This window comes from Lathyrus oleraceus, chromosome 7 (genome assembly GCF_024323335.1).
Source record: "Lathyrus oleraceus cultivar Zhongwan6 chromosome 7, CAAS_Psat_ZW6_1.0, whole genome shotgun sequence".
Taxonomy (NCBI): domain Eukaryota; kingdom Viridiplantae; phylum Streptophyta; class Magnoliopsida; order Fabales; family Fabaceae; genus Lathyrus; species Lathyrus oleraceus.
The window spans coordinates 244,492,542-244,517,850 of NC_066585.1; the positions used below are offsets into that span (position 1 = coordinate 244,492,542).

At 32.3% G+C, this 25,309-nt stretch overlaps 1 protein-coding gene and 1 pseudogene across 1 annotated transcript; both read right to left on the reverse strand.

The window, feature by feature from the left end:
- Window positions 1–5,727: 5,727 nt before the first annotated feature.
- On the reverse strand, window positions 5,728–6,269 carry LOC127103223 (uncharacterized; annotated as a pseudogene).
- Window positions 6,270–7,816: 1,547 nt separating this feature from the next.
- LOC127103224 (F-box/LRR-repeat protein At4g14103) lies at window positions 7,817–23,306 on the reverse strand. Its single transcript, XM_051040491.1, has 7 exons — window positions 23,106–23,306; window positions 21,947–22,056; window positions 15,006–15,191; window positions 10,251–11,208; window positions 9,944–10,102; window positions 9,802–9,852; window positions 7,817–8,092 (listed from the first exon to the last, which is right to left on the reverse strand). Exons 1-7 carry the CDS (start codon window positions 23,304–23,306, stop codon window positions 7,817–7,819), a joined length of 1,941 nt encoding a protein of 646 aa, XP_050896448.1.
- Between the last annotated feature and the right edge of the window lie 2,003 nt (window positions 23,307–25,309).

The following is a 25,309-nucleotide window of genomic DNA, read 5'->3' on the forward strand; positions in this document are numbered from 1 at the left end:
CATGGTTGTAAAATTGTTTAGCCTAGGGATTATGCACATGTATGTTTTCTTGACCTTGCTTTCCATATGCTTTGAGAAATGATGAGTTTTAATCCAATGCTTTTGAAATTTGGTATGCTTAAACTAGACATCTAGCTGGACATTTTGGTGTTGAGTTTGCATTTTTATCATTTGTGGTTGCTGAGTTATGATCCTTTGAATGTTGGTGCGACAATGTGTGTCACACCTTTGCTTTCTCAACTTGATGAGTTTCTTTTCCATTCCAAATAAATGCCAAATGATGTGATCTTTTGTATGATGCTTCCTATAGATGTTGTGGTTGATCATATTTTTTTTGTGGAATTTCTGGAATCATTTCTGATTTGTTTGGGATTTTTCTTTCTGGATTGCCCTTTGTGAGCTTTTGAATAGTCTTGAACTTCCATGATTTGTGAAATGCTTATGCTTTATCATATGGATGTGAAATTTTTCACAGTGTTTCTAGACATATTGAAGTTTATTGTGGCTTTGGTTTGAGGTCTTTACCATTTGTCAATTATGTTTTAGGCTTGTGCTAAGTTGATGAACCATTTGGAGTCTCAATTGAGCTTGTTTTGATTGCCTTGACTTGATGAATTTGATTACCATGCTTAAACTTGTCCAAATGCCTTGATTTTTGGTGTGTTGATCATGTTGTGTGTTCTATTTTGCCATGATTTTTCTTGAGATTAATTGAACCATTTTGGAATTAATGTGCATTTGTTCATTCTGTTGCTTCAATGTGCTTCCAACTTGCATGCCTTGCCTTATTTGATTTGTGAAATGAATTTGGTTGATGCTATTGACATGAGACCTTTTGGATTAGGTTCTTATTGGATTGAGGTTGATTCATGCCAATTTTCATGTTCTGTTTTGAATTAATTCTCTATCTTTGACCCTAGGCCTTGTCCTAGTGGTTTGTGCTTATGTTTGAGCTTTGTTTTCAGGATAAGAAGCATATGGCCATGTGGGGATTGATTCATTTGCTTGAGTTGGATTATTTGGTTGAGGTTGACTAATCTTGACTTGTTTTGTAGGTGGCTTTTAGCTCCTTTGAGTTGAGCTTGTGCCTTGCACATTGGTGCATTGCTTGTTTGTCTGTTTGACTATGTCTGTTGACTGTTGACTATTGGATTGTCTGTTTGACTTTTTGAGTTGTATACTGATTGAGTTGGATTGTTTTCAGGTACATTAGTTGCTTAAGTTCATTGTGAACTTGCTTTTGCTTTGCCTGGTTGCTTAAGCATTGAGGTATAATTTCTCTGACTTCATGTAGTCTGGAAGACCTGTCCTGTTACTTGGGCAGACACCTGTCTGAAGCCCTCCTTAAGAGGCAATGCTTGTGTTTGTTTATCTTTGTGCCAAGCAGGAAAAGACCTCTAAGAGGCAATTGGCAGATACAAGAGATGTGCAATCCATCTCCTGCTATTCAGTGTGTCATCCACTTTGCTCACACACCTTGTGTTGATGCATTGTGGATATTAACCCAAGATCTTTGTTGAGTCAGTCATATGTGGAGAAGAGTTCCAACTTTCTGAACTCCCACACTTTCATTTGTCTGAAGCTCTCCCAGGCCAGGGATAAGAGCTGTGAGGCACACCCCTCACTTCCCATTTCATCTGCTTCACCCTAACTCTCAATGTTAGGGTTAAGAGCTAACATCACCCGATTCCAGTTGGCTTGTGTTTCACAGCCTAACCTTGTGTGAGCCCACTTTGTTTGTATATAATGTGTGCTATTTGTGTGAATGTTTGCTTTGCTTGTGCTGTTTAGGATAGCTTGCTCCCTGTGCAAGTTAGATAGCAACCTTAACTTAGGGATCGTATGCATGACAATTCTAGGCTCGAGTCGTAGTCTCCCTAGTAGTTTGTGTCTCCCTTTGTATCTGGTTAGGCTAGTCCTTTTTCCCTGCCTAGGGGAACTACGTCGCCCTGATCCTCATACCAGATGAGGTACGTAGGCAGGAGATGAGCTGATCTTTCCAGGCGCCCTTTTTGCTTTTGTCTCTTGTGTGTGTTAGGAGATGGATGTAAGACCAGTGATTGACATTCCGTATCCTATTGTTGTGTGCTTGGAGTCCGATGTAAGTCCAACGATTGGCATTTGGTTTCCAGTGTGTGTGTGTTTGGTTCGGAGTCTGATGTAAGTCCAGCGATTGGCATTCGGTTTCCATGTTTGCCTGTTTTGTGTGGAGTCTGACGTAAGTCCAGCGATTGGCAGTCGGTTTCCTGTGTGGTTTTGTTTGGCGTGCGTTAGCCGAGCTACGAGTGCTCTGATTCTTCTCTAGTCCGAGAAGATACGTATGCATAGGATGCGACATCCTAGCGAGCACGTTTCCCCCTGTCCCGAACTACGTCGACTCTGATGTCTGTGCCTGACAGACTACGTAGGCCCAGGATGCGATATCCTGCCGAGTTAGTTTCTTTTGTTTTCTGTGTCTCTTTTCAGCCAGTGTGTTTGTTTATTTGAGCAGTGTTTTAGCAACCTTTATCCTTCCTTTTGTGCATGGATCCCGTCGAGTACGACGGATGCGTAGGGGTGATAATACCTTCCCTCTGCATAACCGACTCCCGATCCCATCTCTTTCTGGTCGCGAGACCATGTCTTTTCCAGGTTTACTTCGAGCGTTTCCTTTCCCTCTTTTGGGATAAATAACGCACGGTGGCGGCTCTGTTGTTTTGTTTTCCCGCCGGTTTTTCGCGTAATGCGACAATTAGAACCTGGATTTCAATAGAATCTATTAGATGATTGAAATATTGACATATAATATTGACATATTTTTAACAAAAATGAAGGTGTCTTCCTTTTATAAAATGATTTATTATATAATAGGTGTGTCCAAATTCAATCTGCAGTACTAGAAAGAATATTTTTAAATTCTATATTTTTCAATTTTTATAGAATGGATGATCAATATGTGATCGATTTTTAATATATTTAAATGAAGTTAAGTGGCTTAATTGTCTCAAAGGTAATAATAATTGAATTAAAATAATAATAATAATAATAATAATTTAAAATTGGAAATGTCAACATTTAAATATATAATTTGCCTCAACTGAAATAAATTAAAAATCTATTTATAATTAAAGTTCAAAAAAACAAAATTAATCAGGGTAAAATTGGAGACATGGTGGGGCACATATGATACAGCACAACATACACAAACTAAGTGCTTTTGTATCATAAGGTTATCCATAGTGTCAGAGCTTCATGCTGATCTGGTGGAATATCTTCATTATTATTTATGTCATTTTACATTTATAAGTTAGTTGAACCGTTAATTTTATCAAACACTTTGATTAATTTATCATATATCAGTTTCAACTATCAACTATAAGTTATAAGCTATCAGTCATGAATCATTAACAATAAGGTATAAACTATTAGCTAACTTATCAACCAACCACTATTTTTACCAAAGAGATCCTATATATTTATACAATGAGTGATATCAAAATTCATATCCAAAATCCATATCTAAGGTCAAGTGGTCAACATATCAAACCCCATATGTGCCAATATTTGTATCCACACTTCTTCAAGATGAAGGGATCACACACCACAAACCCAATATTTTGTTTTATAATTTTTAATTAATTATTTATAGGGATAGGTAATTAGAAGTCGTTGCTTTTAAATTAACGCACTTACAAAATCTAATTTGACTTTTAATTGGCCTAAGAAATTAGGGAATTATCATATAAGTTATTGAGATGCACATAAAGGAATTGGTTGCAATGGTCTTATTAGTTCGCAGTCAGACAATAAGGTAGTTGAAATTCAGTAAATACATAGTTCATCAACAGGGAAAATAAGGGGATTTGATATAAAAGATCTAATAGTTTTTCTAGTATAGAAGTAAATTCTTTTAGTTTTCTTTTTCGTGTTTTAGAATCGTTTTTCTAATGAATCCCCTCTCTTTAATTACTTAAATTTGTGCATAATTATTTTATTAAATTGTAATTCTCGTGGAGACGATCTTTTTAATTATTACTTCGACATTATCGGTACACTTATCGAAAGGTCATCAACTACCTTCACGAGCGAATGTAGAAAAAAGTTGTTGAAATAACATAGTCAACCTAAGAAGCAGAAACATCCTCTTGCGATTATTGACTAGTGATAGGTACATCTTCCTTTGACTACCGAAAATGGTATGTTATGGGAATACAAGTGATGAAAAAGCAAATGTAACGTCTTAAGAAACTGTAAAAGTGACTCCTCATTGGTCGCGTGGTGACTTACCTAAAGAAAGATAATAAACAATATCAACAATCCTGATCGCCTCAAAAAAACACTTAAGTACTTCGATTTCCAAAGATCATTATGATATAACCTACAAAAAGACATTCAAAGCATGAAGTGCCTTCCCAATGACGTCAACGACACCTCTTGGCTTTCCACTCAAGTAGATGATAGACGAAGAGAAAAATACTACAAAGCCCTCACACTACAAAAAGCAGAGAGAGATTTGGGCAATTGTTTAGGGCCGGTCAGAGGATCTGATAACAACGGCCTATAGAATGCAACAATCCACGATCCAAAAATCATCCAACTGCTCCTAACATCCTCTCCCTGAAATTTATCAAGTTGTTATTATCATCCTCCACTATATAGAGAGGGAGCACGCCATTTTCCAAGATGACAATTCAAATTCAAATTTCATACACCCATCTTAGTCACATATTGACTTGAGCGTTGGAGTGCTAACTTTGACGGTCAACCCCATTTTCACCACATAAAAAGTTTAAGTCTATCGTTGCATCTCGTAACCTTCAATCTCTTATCAATTCTGATTCCCTGACAAAATAGACCTTTTTCATGAACACAAATGATTTATTATCTTATTTAAAAAATTGATTTCATTAGTGAATGGCTAATAATATATATGGTTTATTATGAAAATGATTTATAAATGACTTAGTGATTTATTAATAATAAAAAATCCTCCTAAGTTATTATCAAAGAGTGGAAAAATTTATACAAATTAACCTCATTGTAATAAGGGTTAAGAGATAAATAAAATAAAAAAAGTCTAATTTGTGCGGTGAGTTTAATACAAATTCATGGATTACTTAACTTGTGACTCAGGGTACAAATTAACATTACGCATAAAAAAAAGTGTTGAGTATATCCAAAAATTAGAATACAAATTTCAAAAGGATCTATCCGCTGATTGAAATTCATACATATTTTGGACAAAAATGTAAATGTCTTTATTTATTTATTTTGTATAATAAACGTGAAAAAAATTCAATCTAATACACTACAAAGTATATTTTTAGATTTTTATAGGAAGAATGATTATGCATTTGTGATGTAGTAAACACCACCCTACGCAAATTTTGATATATCTGAGTGAAGTTAATTGGCTTTATTGTCTCAAAATGTAATAAGAATAGAATTAAAATAGTAATAAATGTGAAGATTTAAATATGTAATTTGTCTATGCTTAAATAAATTAAAAATTTATCTATAATTACAGTTTTGGAGGGCTTACTGCCAATGGATAAATATAAGAAACCACAATTAGGCCGCCGGCAAACCGCAATAAAACTTAGAACAAAGAAAAATAAGTGGAAAAAAAAGCACATATACAAATTTTAAAGCAGAATTGTAGTAATTTTTATTAAAATGGCAAAAGCTTATTCATATATGAAATCAAACAAACGAGAAAATAAAAGACAGTGACATATCGGAAGTGTTTTAAACACAGCAACAGACTAAAGGCACAAATTCCCTCCATATCATGTATCCTCGCTTATCCATAGTCTGAGAGCTTTCAACTCCGGAGATTTGTTTTCCCAGTAAGGGTTATCCTTCTGGATATTATAATCAGCCAGAGTGCCACCATCCTCCAATGCTTTGCCAAAGAAAATTAGATTCTGTTTGTCTGCGGGAATTCCCTCTTTATCCTCAATTTTCGCCTTAACTTTCTCAATTGTATCACAACTTTCTACCTCCAAAGTTATGGTCTTTCCATTAAAGATCTTAACAAGAATTTCCATCCCCCCAGCTTGCTCCAAAACCAGATCGAGAGTGTCTTCCTTCCGGATGTAATAATCATCTAGGGTCTTTCCATCTTTAAGTGTTCTCCCTCCATATATAAGCCTTTGTTTATCTCGTGGAATACCCTCCTTATCCTCAATCTTACCTTTCACATCATCAATTCTATCTGAACTCTCAACCTCCAAACTCATAGTTTCAACACTTTTTCCTTTTAAAGTCTCCACAAATATCTGCATCTGTACATGTCAACATAGTAAACATCATAAACAACACTACAAATCACAACACAAACCCTAAGCAAAAGAATACTCCGAATTGCGACTTACCTTGAATCGAATAGCTGAGTATGAAAGATACAGTTTAGGAGGAGGAGTCGTACTTATATATACGTATTTCAATATTAGATTAGAAATTAAATATTTTACATCCAAAATCAAATATTTAGTTTCTAAAACAAATCTTTTACATGAATCAATCATTCCTCAATTCTATATTTATATATATGCATATTAAAAATGTCCAGTGTTGTCCGTTTCAATTTTTTAACTACTCTATTTTATTTGTAAAGAAAAATATTAATATACTAGTAAAAAAAGTTGTAAAAGTTAATAGTACAAAACCAAAGAATAATAGATTAGACAAATTAAATACAAAAAAATTCACTAATTTATTATTTTCAATTTTTATTCTATTTTTGTTTTCCTCCTATAAGCAATCCAGTGATTGACTATATTAATTACAGTACATTAGAAATCAAATATTTATATGTCCGAAATCAAGTATTTTATAACTAAAATAAACATTTTACTAAAGCCAATTATTCCCTAGAAGATTATTTATATATTCACCAGTAAAAATATTGAAAACGAGACCACTAGTCATTTTTAAATTTTTAATATACATCTATAAAATAGATTTTAAGGAATAATTAATTTATTATATAAGATTTGTTTTGGAAATAAAATATTTGATTTTAGGTATAAAAATATTTACCCAAAATCAAATCTTTTATATACAAAATAATTTTGATTGATGGTTGTTTATGAAAAAAAAAAAAGAGAGAAATCAAATTAAATGCAATTTATATTTAATTTAATTTTGAAAAAAATACTTAATTGAAATAAAGTTATTTTTTATTATAACTTATTAAGTAACCATTTTCTAACATCAATGTTGTCTGGAACATGCAATCCTATAAGAGGCGCAAACCAGACCTTCTTAACCATGTGGCATCGGCGAAACAAGTGGTCCTCCGTCTCTATCTCAATGTAACAAATGGGGCAGTTAGGATCAATGTTGATACCTTTCTTGCAGAGATTAACTCTTAAGAGAAGAATACCCTTCAATAGACGCCATAGGATATTCTTCGCAGCATTAGGGAGATAAACATGCCGGATGCCTTTCCACAAGGAACCATCATAGTCTTCCAACGATCCTGATCTCTAGATTTCACAAGGTCAATAAGGTGATGAGCTTTCTTCACAAAGTATTATCCATCCATTGCAAAGGTCCATATTAGCTTATCCTCCGATAGACCACAGGAGAGATGGATGTCGGTGATGAGCTATTTTTACAGATATAGAACTCCACACCTTTTTTTTCTGGGTTTTTATGATATGAGTTTCCTTCTCCTCTTTTTAAGGATTCAGAAGGCATATCATTGACCTTATGTTTTTGAGGGTTGGACCAAAACTTCTTTCTCTGAGTCTGGTCTCCTTTACCCTTCATCTTGTTGGAACCACCATGTTTCTTTCATGTCTAATCCTATAGAACTTGTATCAAATATTCAATACCTCTCATTTCGACAATCCTCATCATGTGCCTCCAACAAACAAACCAAATCTTCTAATTTCAATATTTCAAGATTGTTGGATTCTTTAATAACAACGATAACGTGATCAAAATGAGAGGTTAATGTATACATTATCTTCTTAACTATTATCTTATCGATTAGAGTTTCACCACAATCTTTAATGAGATGAATAAGCCTCTGCACCTTCGAGACATAGTCTACAATCTTTTCTTCTTCTCCCATCAACAGTAATTCATACATTTGCAACGTCTATAATTTTAGAAATTTAACATTCTCACGTCCTTTGTATTACTCGACAAGACTATCACATACCTCTTTCTCCGATTCAACATAAGAAATCCAATCTAATTTCGCTGCATCTACCACCAATTGAATGTAAAACAACTTTATAGTCTTTCTTCTTGGCCTCCTTGTTCGCAACTATCTGAGCATCAGTTTCATTCTCAACAAACTCAGAAACGTCAATAGTAACCACTTCTAGGATTTTCACGAAAGCCAAACATAAATTGCATTTTTTTTATTTATCAGATCCAATTTTTTCTAAATTCAAAATGTCATTGTTATCCTTAAAAATACAATCAAGAATGTCATTGTTATCCTTGAATTATATCACAACAATTATACACTCCTCTTTATGTCACTCCCTCCTCTAATGACTCGATAATAATTTTTTTTTAAAATACTAACTGGTATTCCAGAAATAGTTTTTAAAATCTTAAAATAAAAAGTTTTTCTTAAATATATATATATATATATATATATATATATATATATATATATATATATATATATATATATATATATATATAGATATATATATATATTATATATATATATATATATATATATATATATATATATATATATATATATATATATATATATATATAATATATATATATATATATATATATATATATATATTGTATTATAAATTAAATTGTTAATTTTTGTATATAATATTTTTTTTATTTAAATTCTTTAAAGAGTGCTTCTACCACACGGGTTAACATGAACCTGATTTTTTTCTCATATATTATATATTCTCTTTAACTTTTATTATTTCCTATAATATTTTAAAAGTTTAAACTCTTAAACAGTTCTTAAATGTTGCCTTTATTTTTAAAGTGTAATTTGTCTTTGATACAATTGAATTTTTAAAGTTTTATTTTGATAAAATCAATCCTACTTTAATTTTGAGAAATGAAGATTTAATTTAAATATTTATTTTGAACAAGTAGATAGATAACTACGATTAATTTAATCTATAATACATGTAATAATATATTATATATTCATTATCATAATTTATCTATTAATAAAATTTAAAACACAATATTATCATACGCCATATTTTGATTATTCAACTTTAATTATTATTTTAATATATAATTATATAACTACAATACTATTTTAAACCAAAATATTATGATATCACGTTTTAGTTATTCAACTTTATTATATTATATATAATTTTTTTATTAAATTATAATTTTGATCCTCCAATTTTATTTGATTTACGAAATTAATCTATTTATTTTAAATTTAAACAGTTTTTGTCACACTCTCATAATTTTATATAAAAACATCTATGAAATTAACTTATATTTTTATACATAAATTTTCGTAATAGGTTTATATATACAATAACTTATATTATTTTTCACAAGAAATTTATATTTAAAAAATAAAAACATCGTTAATTTAAGTGTAGAGTAAGAGAGGCGATAAAAAATATTTAATTTTAAAATAATTAGATAAGTTCTGTCAATTAGATAGAATAGAAGATCAATCTGCTTCTTCAAATCAGCCAATAAATTATATGAACCGTATATATGAATGTTTATTAAATTTGGGGCATTTTCTAATATAAACTTCAGGAATTGGATTTCAGCTTCATCTCCATCAAAATTAGAAAAGCAAAATAAATTGAGACAAGTTTTGAAACACAAAGGCACTGAATTCATTATCCACTCTTCACCATCCATGCAAATGATTGGATCAAATCCCTGAATAAAGATCAATCAACAAGTCAATGAGCAAAAATAATACTACTTCTAACCTACCTTAAAACACACCAAAAACGATATTTAAACGTACATTAGGAATTTCAAGTGCTTCAAGTTTTGGAGTCTTTTTGAGAAAACCCATTAGAAATGCATTTGTATAACCAGCAACACTTCCGAAATTCACACCAAGACGTTTCAAATCATAGAATGAAGGAAGGAAATGGAAATTATCTTCCGCAAAGGAAAGACACTATAAAAAATACAAAAAAAAAAGTTCTGTGTTAGATGATAAAGAAAAAAACATACAATAAATATAACAAACCTATAGTTAAAGGAAACGATGATAATTGACATTATATTTATATATATAACTTAAAATTCGTGAAGATGATACACACCTCAAGAGTATCATTTGATAGCCAGAGAGACTTGACCTGATGAAGTCCAGTCAATAGTTTAATTTCATGAGCAGCAATATATGGTTGATTTAGTGGAAAGTAAATCTGAAGATCAATATATGCATCAACTATAGAGGCTAGGTTAACAAGGGAAACTTCAACTGTTAAAAAGCCTAAGCATGTGAAAGATAAAAGATTCACCGCATCAATCTCAATTTTAGAACCGAAAAGCTCATCATCCGTTGGATAGTTGAAGTCCATGCTTAATTTCCTTAATGTTGACATTGCAATATTAACATGTTTTATGTTATTCCAACCACAACCAGACATGATTAATTCTTGGAGGACAACACATCCGGAGAGAAGTTTTTGAAGAGAATTATCGTTTGAAAATGTAACCGATGAAATATTTAACATCTTCAAATTAGAAAAACAAATGCAACTCGGAACATTTAGAACACAGTCAAGTTGTAAATATAAATTGTTGAATGATGCACAAGTTGAGAAGTTTTGTGGTAATATAAACGGATTAGACTTTAAATTTAGAGAAATATCGAGTTCTTCAACTTTGTACATGTTTGGATCAGATAAAAAACAATGAAGCTTGACTGGATCAACGGTAATTCCGCTACCATACATTGCAATGGTGAGACTAATTGGACGACTATTAGATATGTGAAGTAATCTATGAACAAGATCTAAGAGATGATTTGTTGGATTGCAAATTCCGCTGTCACTTTGGTTGCGATAAATTGCAAAGTTAAATGCAAACAAATCCATCCACAAGTAGTTCCACCTTTTGGATAATATGGAAGTTGCGACAGCATCTTTAGTAGGCATTAACGAAAGAATATGGAGAAGAATGTGATCAGGTAAATTTCCGATGGGGATATAATATCTTTGGAGCTTATCTAAATTCATTGAAAAGATTGTAGCTTTAGCAGCAATCCTATCTCCGCTTGCACATTAGCGAATAACAACATTAGTAGTCAAGTCTTTATACAGAGACATTTATAGGTAATAAGATGATACTAATTAAAAGAGACTAAAAAGTAGGCTAACTATTAAATAGAAATTCTCTTTGATGCGAAAAAAACTAACAAACCTGCTTTAAAAAGTAACAAAAAAATAACTATTTTATCTTTCATTATTAATTATGTTTTTACAGAAATTTAATTGAATTTTAAATTAATTTTTCAAAATCTTTTGTATGTATATTTATATTTATCTATTTATTTATTAGTATGATATTTTGTGTTAATTTATTATTTAGTGATATTTATTTTTTTAATATTATTTATCAGTTTAATTTAAATATCATTTTATAATATTAATTTTTAATATACTATACATTATATATTATATCAAATCTATTTATTAACCTTTATTAGCATTTTTTAATCTTAATAAAAAATATATTTTATAATTTAAATATTCAAAAAATGATCTAAAATAAATTGCATAAAATTGAATTGGATCAAAATAGATTTTTTAATCAATTATCTAAAATCAAACCGAACCATAAATAAAAATTATATTAGGATTAGAAGATAAACTATTAATTTAAAAAAATAAGATTTTTTTTTTATTAAAAATAAAAGAATTTTAATTTTTTATTCTACTTATATATGATTTTATTCATCCAAATAGGCGTAGGACCTAATTCACAAAAAAAATCAATTTTTATAGAAAATAACCCTGGATTAGATAAATCGAGAAGATCTAAATCCTATAAACATTTTAAAACTCCTTATCTTTAAGAAATTAAATTCATATCCTACCCATCAATTTTCTATCCCCCCATAATGTTTTCTTTGGAGAAAATATAGTCACAAATTACAACTCTACCGATGACATGATCATCATGAAATCGGTTGAGTTTATCATAAAACTCAGTTGAATTCTCTATCTTTTTCTACTTTAGAATCCTATTATGTGTTTTTCCCAATAGCACATCGAGATTTCTAGTTTGGCCCATGTTCTATGTGGTTCATTGATGTTTTCTTGGGGCTCTAGTTTGCTTTTTATGGTTTTGTTGTCTGAGTTTTAGCATATTTGGATAGTGGATCGTTGTTAGAGTTGGAGAAGAGATCTCTTCTTTCTCTTTGTGTTTGTTATGGCTATTTGTAGTGATTTTTTTTGTCGGTTTCCTTTTGTTCAGATCAGTTTGTTTTTTTCTTAATGCCTTGATGGCGTGACACTTCTTGTGCCTGTTGTATCCTTTTATTCTTCTGTCATTTAGTAATATATTATTTGACCATTAAAGAAAACATGAACGTCATAGAAAAATAGAATCACTCAATAAAATGAATAACAATAACAATCTGAATTAAATCAGATAAGAAGGATGCTACGAAGAAGTGACAATACCATTTTCAGTTTAGTGGAGAACTTATGAAAATAGATTGAGTATACCTTATGAACAATGTCATAATTTTTTTCGTTAGATTTCCTAAACAAACCGGCTCACAAAAATTATGCTACTAGTTAAGCTTAGATAAGTCAATACAAACAAATTTTTATTATCATTGATCTTTTAGTTTTGTTTTAGTCTATATAAATATTAATTGAATTACTTATTTACATATGTTCAAATTTAATATCCTTTTAAGTAGCCTAACAAGTCAATCAGACCTTCAAAAAGTCCATGCTCATGCCTAAAAATAAGCCTATGACAGACTACAGACCAACCATAGACTTTGATATTTTTAGCAGACTAGACTTAGGCTTGGAAAAACCAAACTTGTTCCAGCCTATTCTCACCGAAGACTCATTATTGGACCAAAGCTCTAGAATTTGCATTTCCCCCTCTTTGAACTAGTAACTCGTCACTAGACCGAAGTTCGTACATCGTCAATACAAGGTCATGACGAATGGTTCTTATATGAACCAAGCACCTCGACATAATTCAACATAATATATAAACATCGCAAATATAAGGCCACAACAGTTGCAAGCCTCTGAACCACACATCTCAACATAACTCAACAATGATATATATAATTACAAATCAACACAATACAATATATATAATTATATAATTACTAAATAATACTCACAAATAGGATAAAATAGCACTACACAACCCTAAGCATTCAACATGGTCAACTCATAAGTCAATAAAGTTCACAACTAACTCTTCCACTTTTTATTCAAGGATTACGAGTCACAAAGTGTCATACCCCAAAATTTGCCTGTTAATTTTTATGATAAATTGATTCATGCATGACATTCATTTCACATTTGCATTCATTCATTAGCATACATTCTCATATAAATTATAATTTTAATTTATTTATTATGTGATACAGATATAAAAAATAATAATAATTTTGGTTATCTGTATGATATAAATAAATTTTATATATATAAATAAAATAGTTTTAATTTAATGATAAATAAAAATAGATTTGAATTTTAATTGTATAATTAAAATTTTAAATTAATTTTATTTGTTAAAGCTCATTAAATTATAATAACTATTTTTTATAATTTAGTGACTCATGTTCCATTTATTCATTATTTATAAATAGTATTTATTTAGTAATTCACGTTTTTTACTTAATAAAATTTATTTAGAAGAGTATCATTTTTTTAAAAAAGCCCATAAATTATAAAATAATTTTGGTTGATATAAGTAAGAATAATTTTGATTTTTTTTAAATGATGAAAGTAAAAATAGAAATAGGTTTAAATTTTAATTCAATTATGTAACTAAAATTTAAATTAATTTTTATTTGTTAAAAGTCATTTAAATTATTCATTATTTATAATAATATTTGTATTTAATAAATATTTAGCAAGGTTAAACCCTAAAGTATAGGAAGGGATCCAAATATTTAGCAAGGTTAAATCCTAAAGTATATGAAGGGATCCAAATATTTAGCAAGGTTAAACCCTAATCCACACTATTATAAATACTTCATATGGCTGCAGCGAGAGTGAGGAGAGGAAAAAGGGAGGAGATACAGCAGAAGAAGATACACAAGACAAGGCAGAAGCAAGAAGATTCACGGGCAGGGAAAAGAGAAGCAACCATAAAGCACTCATAGCCTGAATAAGAACAACACACATACAATGAGCAAGCTAGAAGAATCAAATCCCCGATAAGTGTTCATTAGGGAATTTGCATCCAGTATGATTACCTTGCAATACTCCTTAATTCATGCATGAATAATATTGGTTATATATATATATATATAATATATATATATATATATATATATATATATATATATATATATATATATATATATATATATATATATATATATATATATATATATATATATATATATATATATATATATATATATATATATATATATATATATATATATATATATAGATGATGTATTCATGGTTTGGTGGATGTTGATATTGTTTTATTCAAGTATGCATCTGTTCTTGATATGTCATAGCATGTTGGAGAAATTCTGTTTGTATGATTAAAGAATTATATCTGCCATTTAATTATTATTATATGAGTGTTGTTTCTAGCATGATTATGTTTATTTCACATGTTGTTATTACATAATAATGATGATGATATAATGGTGATAATATAAATCCTTGGTTGTCTTTAACATGTATGTGTAAGCTTTGTTTTATCATTATCACTTGCCGTAAATAGAACTAATACATGAGTAAAATAATATAAGCTTCTTGATTTGTGCATGACTATTTTTATTATTGTACGATGATTACATATGATCTTATTTTATTGTACGATAAATTGCAAAGTTAAATGCAAACAAATCCATCCACAAGTAGTTCCACCTTTTGGATAATATGGAAGTTGTGACAACATCTTTAGTAGGCATTAACGAAAGAATATGGAGAAGAAAGTGATCAGGTAAATTTCCGATGGGAATATGATATCTTTGGAGCTTATGTAAATTCATTGAAAAGACTGTAGCTGTACCAGCAATCCTATCTCCGCTAGCACATTAGTGAATAACAACGTTAGGAGTCAAGTCTTTATATAGACATTTATAGGTAACAAGATGATACTAATTAAAAGAGACTAAAAAGTAGGCTAACTATTAAATAGAAATCCGCTTTGATGCGGAAAAAACTAACAAACCTGCTTTAAAAAGTAACAAAAAAATAACTATTTTATCTTTCATTATTAATTGTGTTTTTACATAAATTTAATTGAATTTTAAATTAATTTTTCAAAATCTTTCGTATGTATATTTATTTATTAATTTATTTATTAGTCTGATATATTGTGTTAATTTATTATTTAGTGAATAACAACGTTAGTAGTCAAGTCTTTATATAGACATTTATAGGTAATCAGATGATACTAATTAAAAAAGACTAAAAAGTAGGCTAACTATTAAATAGAAATCCGCTTTGATGCGGAAAAAACTAACAAACCTGCTTTAAAAAGTAACAAAAAAATAACAATTTTATCTTTCATTATTAATTGTGTTTTTACAGAAATTTAATTGAATTTTAAATTAATTTTTCAAAATCTTTCGTCTGTAAAGTTATTTATTTATTTATTTATTAATATGATATATTGTGTTAATTTATTATTTAGTGAATAACAACGTTAACGTTAGTAGTCAAGTCTTTATATAGACATTTATAGGTTACAAGATGATACTAATTAAAAGAGACTAAAAAGTAGGCTAACTATTAAATAGAAATCTGCTTTGATGCGGAAAAAACTAACAAACCTGCTTTAAAAACTAACAAAAAAAATAACTATTTTATCTTTCATTATTAATTTTGTTTTTACAGAAATTTAATTGAATTTTAAATTAATATTTCAAAATCTTTCGTATGTATACTTATTTATTTATTAGTATGATATATTGTGTTAATTTATTATTTAGTGAATAACAACGTTAGTAGTCAAGTCTTTATATAGAGTAACAAGATGATACTAATTAAAAAAGACTAAAAAATAGGCTAACTATTAAATAGAAATCCGCTTTGATGTGGAAAAAACTAACAAACCTGCTTTAAAAAGTAACAAAAAAAATAACTATTTTATCTTTCATTATTAATTGTGTTTTTACAGAAATTTAATTGAATTTTAAATTAATTTTTTAAAATCTTTCATATGTATACTTATTTATTTATTTATTTATTTATTTATATGATATATTGTGTTAATTTATTATTTAGTGAATAACAATGTTAACATTAGTAGTCAAGTCTTTATATAGACATTTATAGGTAACAAGATGATACTAATTAAAAGAGACTAAAAAGTAGGCTAACTATTAAATAGAAATCCACTTTGATGCAAAAAAAACTAACAAACCTGCTTTAAAAAGTAACAAAAAAATAATTATTTTATCTTTCATTATTAATTGTGTTTTTACAAAAATTTAATTTAATTTAAAATTAATTTTTCAAAATCTTTCGTATGTATACTTATTTATTTATTTATTTATTTATTAGTATGATATATTGTGTTAATTTATTATTTAGTGATATTTATTTTTTTAATATTATTTATCAGTTTAATTTAAATATCATTTTATAATGTTAATTTTTATTATACTATATATTATATATTATATCAAATCTATTTATTAACCTTTATTAGCATTTTTTAATCTTAATAAAAAATATATTTTATAATTTAAATATTCAAAAAATGATCTAAAATAAATTTCATAAAATTTGAATTGGACCAAAATAAATTTTTTAATGAATTATCTAAAATCAAACCGAACCATAAATAAAATTATATTAGGATTAGAAGATAAACTATTAATTTAAAAAAATAAGATTTTTTTTATCAAAAATAAAAGAATTTTAGTTTTTTATTCTACTTATATATGATTTTATTCATTCAAATAGGCGTAGAACCTAATTAAAAAAAATCAATTTTATAGAAAATAACCATGGATTAGATAAATCGAGAAGATCTAAATCCTATGAACATTTTAAAACTCCTTAACTTTAAGAAATTAAATTCATATCCTACCCATCAATTTTCTATCCCCCCGTAATGTTTTCTTTAGAGAAAATATAGTCACAAATTACAACTCTGTCGATGACATGATCATCATGAAATCGGTTGAGTTTATCATAAAACTCAGTTGAATTCTCTATCCTTTTCTACTTTAGAACCCTATTATGTGTTTCCCCAATAGCACATCGATATTTCTAGTTTGACCCATGTTCTATGTGGTTCATTGATGTTTTCTTGAGGCTCTAGTTTGCTTTTTATGGTTTTGTTGTCTGAGTTTTAGCTTGGTCATGTTTGGATAGTGGATTGTTGTTGGAGTTGGAGAAGAGATCTCTTCTTTCTCTTTGTGTTTGTTGTGGCTATTTGTAGTGATTTTTTTTGTCGGTTTCCTTTTGTTCAGATCAATTTGTTATTTTCTTAATGCCTTGATGGCGTGACACTTCTTGTGCCTGTTGTATCCTTTTATTCTTCTGTCATTTAGTAATATATTATTTGACCATTAAAGAAAACATGAACGTCATAAAAAAATAGAATCACTCAATAAAAAGAATAACAATAACAATCTGAATTAAATCAGATAAGAAGGATGCTACGAAGAAGTGACAATACCATTTTCAATTCAGTTTAGTGGAGAACTGTTGATTGTAATTTTAAGTGTCGGGTTTTTGTTATCGTATCCACAGGGATTGTAAGATATCACCGCCGTTCGATGGTTGTATTAATTCTAGCTCAATGTAACAATAGGGTTTTGGTTGGTTGTCACGTTATCTTGCATAAAAAAGGTAATAAAATGCGGTAAAAGTTTGGTTTGAATAAATGAGAAATATTGCCAAAGTTAGGGTTCAATGATCACTTTGCATGTATTTGTTCGGTCAACAATCTTATAAACTCCTTTAGATGATAAATCATTTCACAAAGTCCTCCCAATATGTTTCTCTCGAACACACATTGTGAGTTTTCCCATTTTGATCCATTGTTTCTCTCGAACACAATCTATCAAAATGACAACTTTTTGGTTCAACCTTATGGTGAACAAAATCATTCATTACTATCTCTAGCTAACAAACAAGATTGGATGAAAACCTAGGTCAAGAGTTGGTAAACATCTCTCGATCATAAACCAACACAAAGAGTTTTAAATAGAAACAAAGTTTTCATCATATATTCACCATTAAAGAGTTTATACATGAAGATCCTTACATTTACACACAAAGCTAGTAATCACCTACATCTAACCTTGACAAATGGATGACTTAGCTACTCATTTTCATGGTAGCTTGGTCGGCAAGTTTCGGAAGAAGGTTGATCAACATCCAAGTCGGATAATCGAGATTGGATGGGAATCCACCTTTTTTTTGTAGAAGATGGTTAAAAGATGAAAAGAAATGAAATCTAGGGCATAAAAGCTCCCAAGAACAATGCTGTAAAATATCTAGAAAAAGTACAAAAGTGGAAAAATAGGTAAAACTAAGGTATGACTCTCAAAAGTGGCACTTGCTACTTATAGAGCTGTACTGGGCTGTCATGCTCGCTAGGCGAGCAGAATGGCTCGCCTAGCGAGGGTCTAATTGTGGCACCAGAGGCACCTGCGCCCAGAGAAATAGACTATCTCAGACTATCATGTTCGCCTAGCGAACAAAACCTTCGCCTAGCGAAGGGTACGCTTCAACCCTCGCTCCAGCGAGGTTGAGAGGTTTGGCTACTGGAATCCTCGCTGGGAACTCGCTAGAGCCTCGCCTAGCGAGTGAGTGCTGGCTGCGCTTTTCACCAAGTCTGGAAGCGTTCGCTACCCACCTCGCTAGCAGCTCTCCAAGCGAGTTTGGTCATGTTTGCTTCTATAAATACTGGAGCATTTCGCTGGACTCTCGCTGGAAGCTCGCCTAGCGAGTCCTTCGCTACAGCTCTCGCCTAGCGAGCAAGCTGATGAATGCAACTTCTCTTTGGTTCCTTTGCCAACTTTCTTGTGTCTTCATTTTCTATTGTTTCATGCCTTCTTCCTGCACAATAACACACAAATCAAAGGTACCAAGATCGTTTATCAATGTATTGCATTTCATCTAAAACAAAGGTGATTTTGACAATTTAGCAAGGAAATAGAGTGAAAGATACCCTTAATTGATAGCTTAAATAAGCACTTTTGGGTATCTAACAACTCTCCCCAACTAGATTCTTGCTTGTCCTCAAGCAAAGTATGCCTCTTGAAGGACAAGAGGATTTGCTTTAAGAAAATGGTTTCTCCGAAGTTGGATAAACGGCTCAAACACAAGCGAAATCAGCATATACAAGTTTCCAACGGTTCGAATAAAATAATACACAAGAACTAAAACTTAATAGCAATGCAAAATATTTATCTATCTACAACAATATTATTCTGAATGAATCACCCTATCTCTCCTCTTCGAATAAGGAATGAAGAATTTACGCGTTTGCAACCGCGGGAATAATCTCACTCTCTAACAAATAATGAAGAAATCAAATAGATTCATACAATGTCTAACAATTATAAATGGTAATGTGGAAGCTCAAAGATCACTAAGGGCTTTTCGGTTGAAGCTTGGTTAGGTTAACAAACAAGGGTCATTTCTAAGGCCATTGAAACGAAAGTGCCGATGCAAAAGAGACATTCACTGTACATTATTCACACATCTCGACGTTGTTTCATTTGTTTCTCATTTGAAACCTTCACAACTCTTATTTCACAACTCAATTTTATTTTTCACTATTTTTCTTCCAAGCAAGCATTCATTTTCATTCTTTCTATTTTTGTTCTTTTCTTTCACATCATATTTACAAAACAGATGTTTCTTTTCTATATTTTCTATATACATATATTTTTTTATGCTTGCTCGGTTTTTCTAGAGTTGTGGTACTTACCGATTCTCCCCAACTTATTTCTTACTCACCCTAAGTGAATGCTCTTAACTTTTTACGGCAAAAGAACAATAATCAAGATTTTCCGGGTTGTAAAAAAAGATTTTTGAGATCTCGCTTTATTTCAAGCCGAGATTCAACTGTTTAAGCTCAAAGGGGTTAACAAATACTCTCTCTGCTCACAGGTAAGTTGTTTTTGGATGTAGTTGTGCTCGAAAGAAAACAAGTGCCTTGATCATTTCTAATTGCTTCCACATATTCATAATAATAAAAGACAAAGCATGAATCAAATGAATCAACAAAACTTATTAGAATCCAGCATTTAAGTGTACAATGGAGGTTTCCTCACAATTTGTGGTTTTAAGTTCTAGATGAAACATTCATTCAATTATGTTGCAAAAAGACAATATTCAATTTACCAAAAAGAGTAAAGTTCTTAATGCATTCTAAAATTCTAGCCAGAGGTAACCGTGTACCTTAGCCTCAATCACTTGTTTATTCTTATCATTGCCATCCAAGCTCGGATGCACATTCATTGGGTACTTCTTTGAGGAGCAACCAATCTAGAAGGTTTGCCACTCAATCAACCAAAAATTTATTAAACAAACAAAATTAAAAACATAAATAAATAACATTACTGAAAATTTAAATTTGTTCATGGGGGACAAAACACCCCAAAAGTACAAAGCCAACATCAAAATACAGAATCCGAAAATACAAATAGAAATAAACATAAAAACTGAAAAATACAAAAACTTAACCCTCTAAGGGCTCAGAATCCTCCTCGCTACCGGCCTCAGAACCGGTAGCCTCATCATCAACATCATCATCATCAGCTGCAGCACCAGAAGACGCACCAGCGCCCGCCCCCTCACCATACACAGGCCTGTCCACAGGCCAGTTGGCGTTAAGCAGAAACTGCTCACGCGTCATCAAGGCATGAGCACCACTTCCCTGCAGCTGTAACCGCTGCATAGAGTCGTGCATATCTATCATGGCCCGCTGGGTTGCCGCCATCCATTCAAAACTGTAATCGCATACAGCCTGTAGGTAGGGATCCTGTCCAGGAGTAGAAGTACCAGGACCATCAGAAGCCCGGGTACTCTCTGCAGCTGCACTGCCTCTAGCATTCTTCGCTCTACAATATTTGGCCACATACCGGTCATCGATAGGTGGCGGGATCCTTACCTGACCCCGAGACGGAAGTCTTACCCTTGCCTGAATGCACAAACTCATGATCAAGCACGGGAAAGCTAGGGGACAATTCACACGAGCCCCCGACTTTAGCCCGCTCTCGATCACGAACTTAAGCTCATTAGCGATGATCCTCGCCACATCGATCTGGAAGTTGGTGAGGATAGAATGGACCAAATGTGCCACTGGGATCGGCACTGTAGAGGTGTGGGACTTAGGCTGGATGTTCGTCAGAACTAAAAGCAGTATCAGTTGAGCCATGGGAGTCATGTCCTCCCTATGATACCTCATTAGAACCCCAGATGGGTTCAGCTCAACGGATTTCCCTCTTAATAGCAGGGCGGCAGAAATGGCTCCAAAATCCCGGTGAAGTCGTAACTCTGTGTGGTATGTGTCCCTCTCTTCGGCTCCCAGCTGGAGCGGTTCACCAAGGACTCGGTTGATGGCATCCCGATCAAAAGCAACTGGACGTCCAGCCACTTTAGATATCCAAGTAAAGGGCTCGTCGTCATCAGGCAGTGCGTTTGCATAAAATTCACGCACCGTTGCTATGTCGTAATGCTCCAGGGGATTAATCAACCGATCCCATTTTTTTGTGTCAATCAACCCGACAAAAGTTTTGTTGGTGCCTTGAGGGTTGATTAGGAATCGCTTCTCCGGAAGAATTTTCCGCTTCTCCAGAGCAATGCACCTGGCGGCCTGCTTCGGGCCGACAAACTTATCGGTATCAAACTGGATAGGTACGGACCGGGAAGTGCTCGCTCCCTTTCTCTTCTTTGACGCTCCAGACCTTGATTCCATCTGCAAAATATAAAAGGAAACAACACACACCAAACAGATTAGACAGCAAAACCAACATTTAAAGAACTGTCATGCTCGCTGCTGCTTCGCCTAGCGAAGTGGCAGCGAATGCTCGCCCCTGGTTCGCCTAGCGAGTGCTAGCGAACCTTACGGGTTTTGGGGGTTTTCAGCATGTTCAGAGAATATTTCCCAAAACCCATACTCTAATGGTTTCAATCTCAGAACCTAATGATTTATCAATTAAACAACCGTTCTAAGCTATTGGGGATTACATATTTACATGCAAAACCTAAAATCCCCAATTCCAAAACCTAAACTCCCACATGCAAACCTAAAGTTTCCCATACCACAACTCATCCTAAATGACATTCAAATTGGAAATACAGAGTTCAAACATAAAGAAAATGTAGTAGGGCAAACCTTAGTTACAGAGATTTGATTGAAAGGTGAAGTGAGTAGGATTTGCAATGGACCGAATAGGGATAGAGTGTTAGTGAGAGAGATGCAAATGAGAGAGTGTGGAGAGCTCTGTAAAAATTTCCTCAGCAGAGTCGAAAAACAGAAAAGTTGTGTTTGGGGCAAAATGAGTGCCCTGCTGAGATTTTAAATAAGTGTTGTCATGCAGCGCTCGCTGCTGCTTCGCCTAGCGAGCAGCTAGCGAATCAGCTCGCTACTGCCTCGCCTAGCGAATAGCAAGCGAGCATGACAGCAATTGCCTTTTCAAAGGAAGCAATTCATGTTCATACAGCATGGTTTTAGCACTAGAAAACCCAACACAACACAACACAAAAAACAGTAAATACTTACAATGTTGGGGTGCCTCCCAACTAGCGCTTGTTTAACGTCGGCTAAGCTCGACGGTGTGATGCTCACAGAGGAGCATCAAGCGGAGTTGTGCAGCTTCCGCGATCCACTTTGCTGTTCGAGCTACCGGGATTCATTTTGTTGAGCAACTTTCTCAAGGGCTTGGTTGTCTTCAAGAGGTTCTTGATGAACCTTCGATAAAATCGAATACCACCCTTTTTCGGAACTATTTGCACAACGCTCACCCATTCACCGTCGGCGATAGAACAATTCATCCCGGCCTCTACCAGTTTGACAACCTCTTTCTTCTTCAGCACCCGCATCAATTGATTCTCTTCGTTTGTGGACAAATTATTGCTAATGATCACGAGTTTAGTACAGTTATCATCAAGGTACACATATTTCAAATGTGGCTCCAGTTTTGGTTCCTCCACTATATTGGTCATATCCACAACTATTTCCTCAACTATTTCCTCTCTTTGTTCACTCTCAACTCTTTTTTTTTTAGTCTCACTCATCAACTCCCTCCCACTTCTCGTTGTGATCGCCTTACAATACTCCTTAGGATTTGTTTGCGTGTTTGCCGAAAAGGAAGGACCGGGTTGTTGTTCCGCGATTTGCTTAGCAAGTTGCCCAACTTGAGTCTCGAGATTTTTTATAGCCGCGTCATTGCTCTTTTGATTTGCCATTGACATTTGCATGAATTGCGTCAATGTCTCTTCCAACTTAGAATTTACGACCGGCGATTGTTGAGGTTGATAAGGATTTTGGGGAGGGTTTTGACGGCTAGAAGAACCACCTCCATAACCTTGGTTATGGTAATAGTTACTCCTAGGTTGGAACCCTTGATTCCTTTGGAATTGTTGTTGTTGATTTTGAGGGTGTGGTTGATAAGGTTGTTGTTGTTGTTGTTGTTGTCTCGGTTGATAGTCCCGTTGATTGGCCATGTAGTTTACTTCGTCAAAACCGGGAGGTGGACAAAATCCGGTGTCATGTTCACCTTTACAAAGTTCACAACAAGCTATTTGTTTAGCTTTTGACGGTTCTCTTAACTCTTTGATTTGTTGTGTTAAGAGTTCCACTTGTTGTGAGATGAGCTTGTTTTGGGCAAGGATTGTAAGAACAAAAATTGTTCTACAACAGATTCCTTGATTTTGATGATAACAAAGGATGAAACCAAAAATGGCACCCTAACGAAAAGTTTCTAAGTGTGCAGGATTCTAAAGAAAGAAGGAAGAAATCTAATGATGTCATCAGATACAGAACCAGATCAGAAACAAATTATCAAATGATCAGAAGCATCTGAAGTAGAGACGCGTTCAAGAAAGTCTACTATGAGCAAAATAGCAAAGTATCAGAAGCATCTGAACAAGAAGTAAGCTCTAGAAGTTCTGACTCTGAACAATGCTATCTCTAAGCTCCAGAAGTTCTCAGCGCTATCTGAAGAAACTATCTGAACTCACAAGAGATCAATATCAGAAGCAAGATTCCAAGGTTCTCCAGAAACACAAATACTCTGAGCATGGAATTGCTAATCATGAAAGAGTAACGTTGAAGTCAAGTAAAGATTTGCAAATGGATTTCCTAATTGAGAAAGAGACGTTAATCTCCAATTTCAATAAAGAAAATACTACTTGTGGTAAGTAGTCATTTCAAGAAGAAAAAGTCATCCTGCAGAAGCTATTTATGTGATGGCGTAACTTCATCTCAATATCCACCAGTTTCAACTACTACTTCAACTGATATATAAATAGGCTGCAATCAACCTTGAAGAATCAGTAAGTCAACAAGCCAATAAGCCAAAACTATACTGAAACATCAACGCTCAAGAAAAACACTCTTGCTCTCTAAGATCTTCACGAAGCTTTTGCTTATTACGTGAAAAACTCTTGTTCTTAATATTGTAATACTTGCTTTCTTAGAAGCACTCTAGATTACATAAATCTTTCATCTATTGTTTGTTGATTTCCTCAAGTGACTCTGTGTAGTCTGTATACTTGAGAGGACTAAGAGATTTTTCTCTTAGACGTTGTTTGTAATCTTTCAAGATTAGTGGATTAAGTCCTTGTTGAAGGCGAAATCACCTTGGCCGGGTGGACTGGAGTAGCTTTGTGTTATAAGCGAACCAGTATAAAATCCTTGTGTGATTTTCTTTTTGAAAAGCGCTTATTTTTCCAAACAATTCAAACCCCCCCCCTTTCTTGTTTTTCTCACCTTCAATTGGTATCAGAGCTCCGGCTCTATTATTGATTTTCTAATCAAACACTTAACAGTGTAGAGAGATCCAGTACGAGAAAAACTATGGCCCACTCAAATGAAAAAGATTCTTACAATGCTAAGCCTCCTGTTTTTGATGGAGAGAAATTTGATTACTGGAAAGATAGAATCGAAAGTTTCTTTCTGGGTTATGATGCTGACCTCTGGGACATTGTCACAGATGGATATACAC

Excerpts from the sequence above, each read along its gene's own strand:
- LOC127103224 (XM_051040491.1), bottom strand. The coding sequence starts at position 23,306 with ATGACCAATATAGTGGAGGAACCAAAACTGGAGCCACATTTGAAATAT. Across the intron at positions 11,209-15,005 it reads AACTACTTGTGGATGGATTT|CGGAGATAGGATTGCTGCTA; the intron begins GTTTGCATTTAA and ends CTAATGTGCAAG. Across the intron at positions 8,093-9,801 it reads AAGAGTGGATAATGAATTCA|ACGTTGCAAATGTATGAATT; the intron begins GTGCCTTTGTGT and ends CTAAAATTATAG.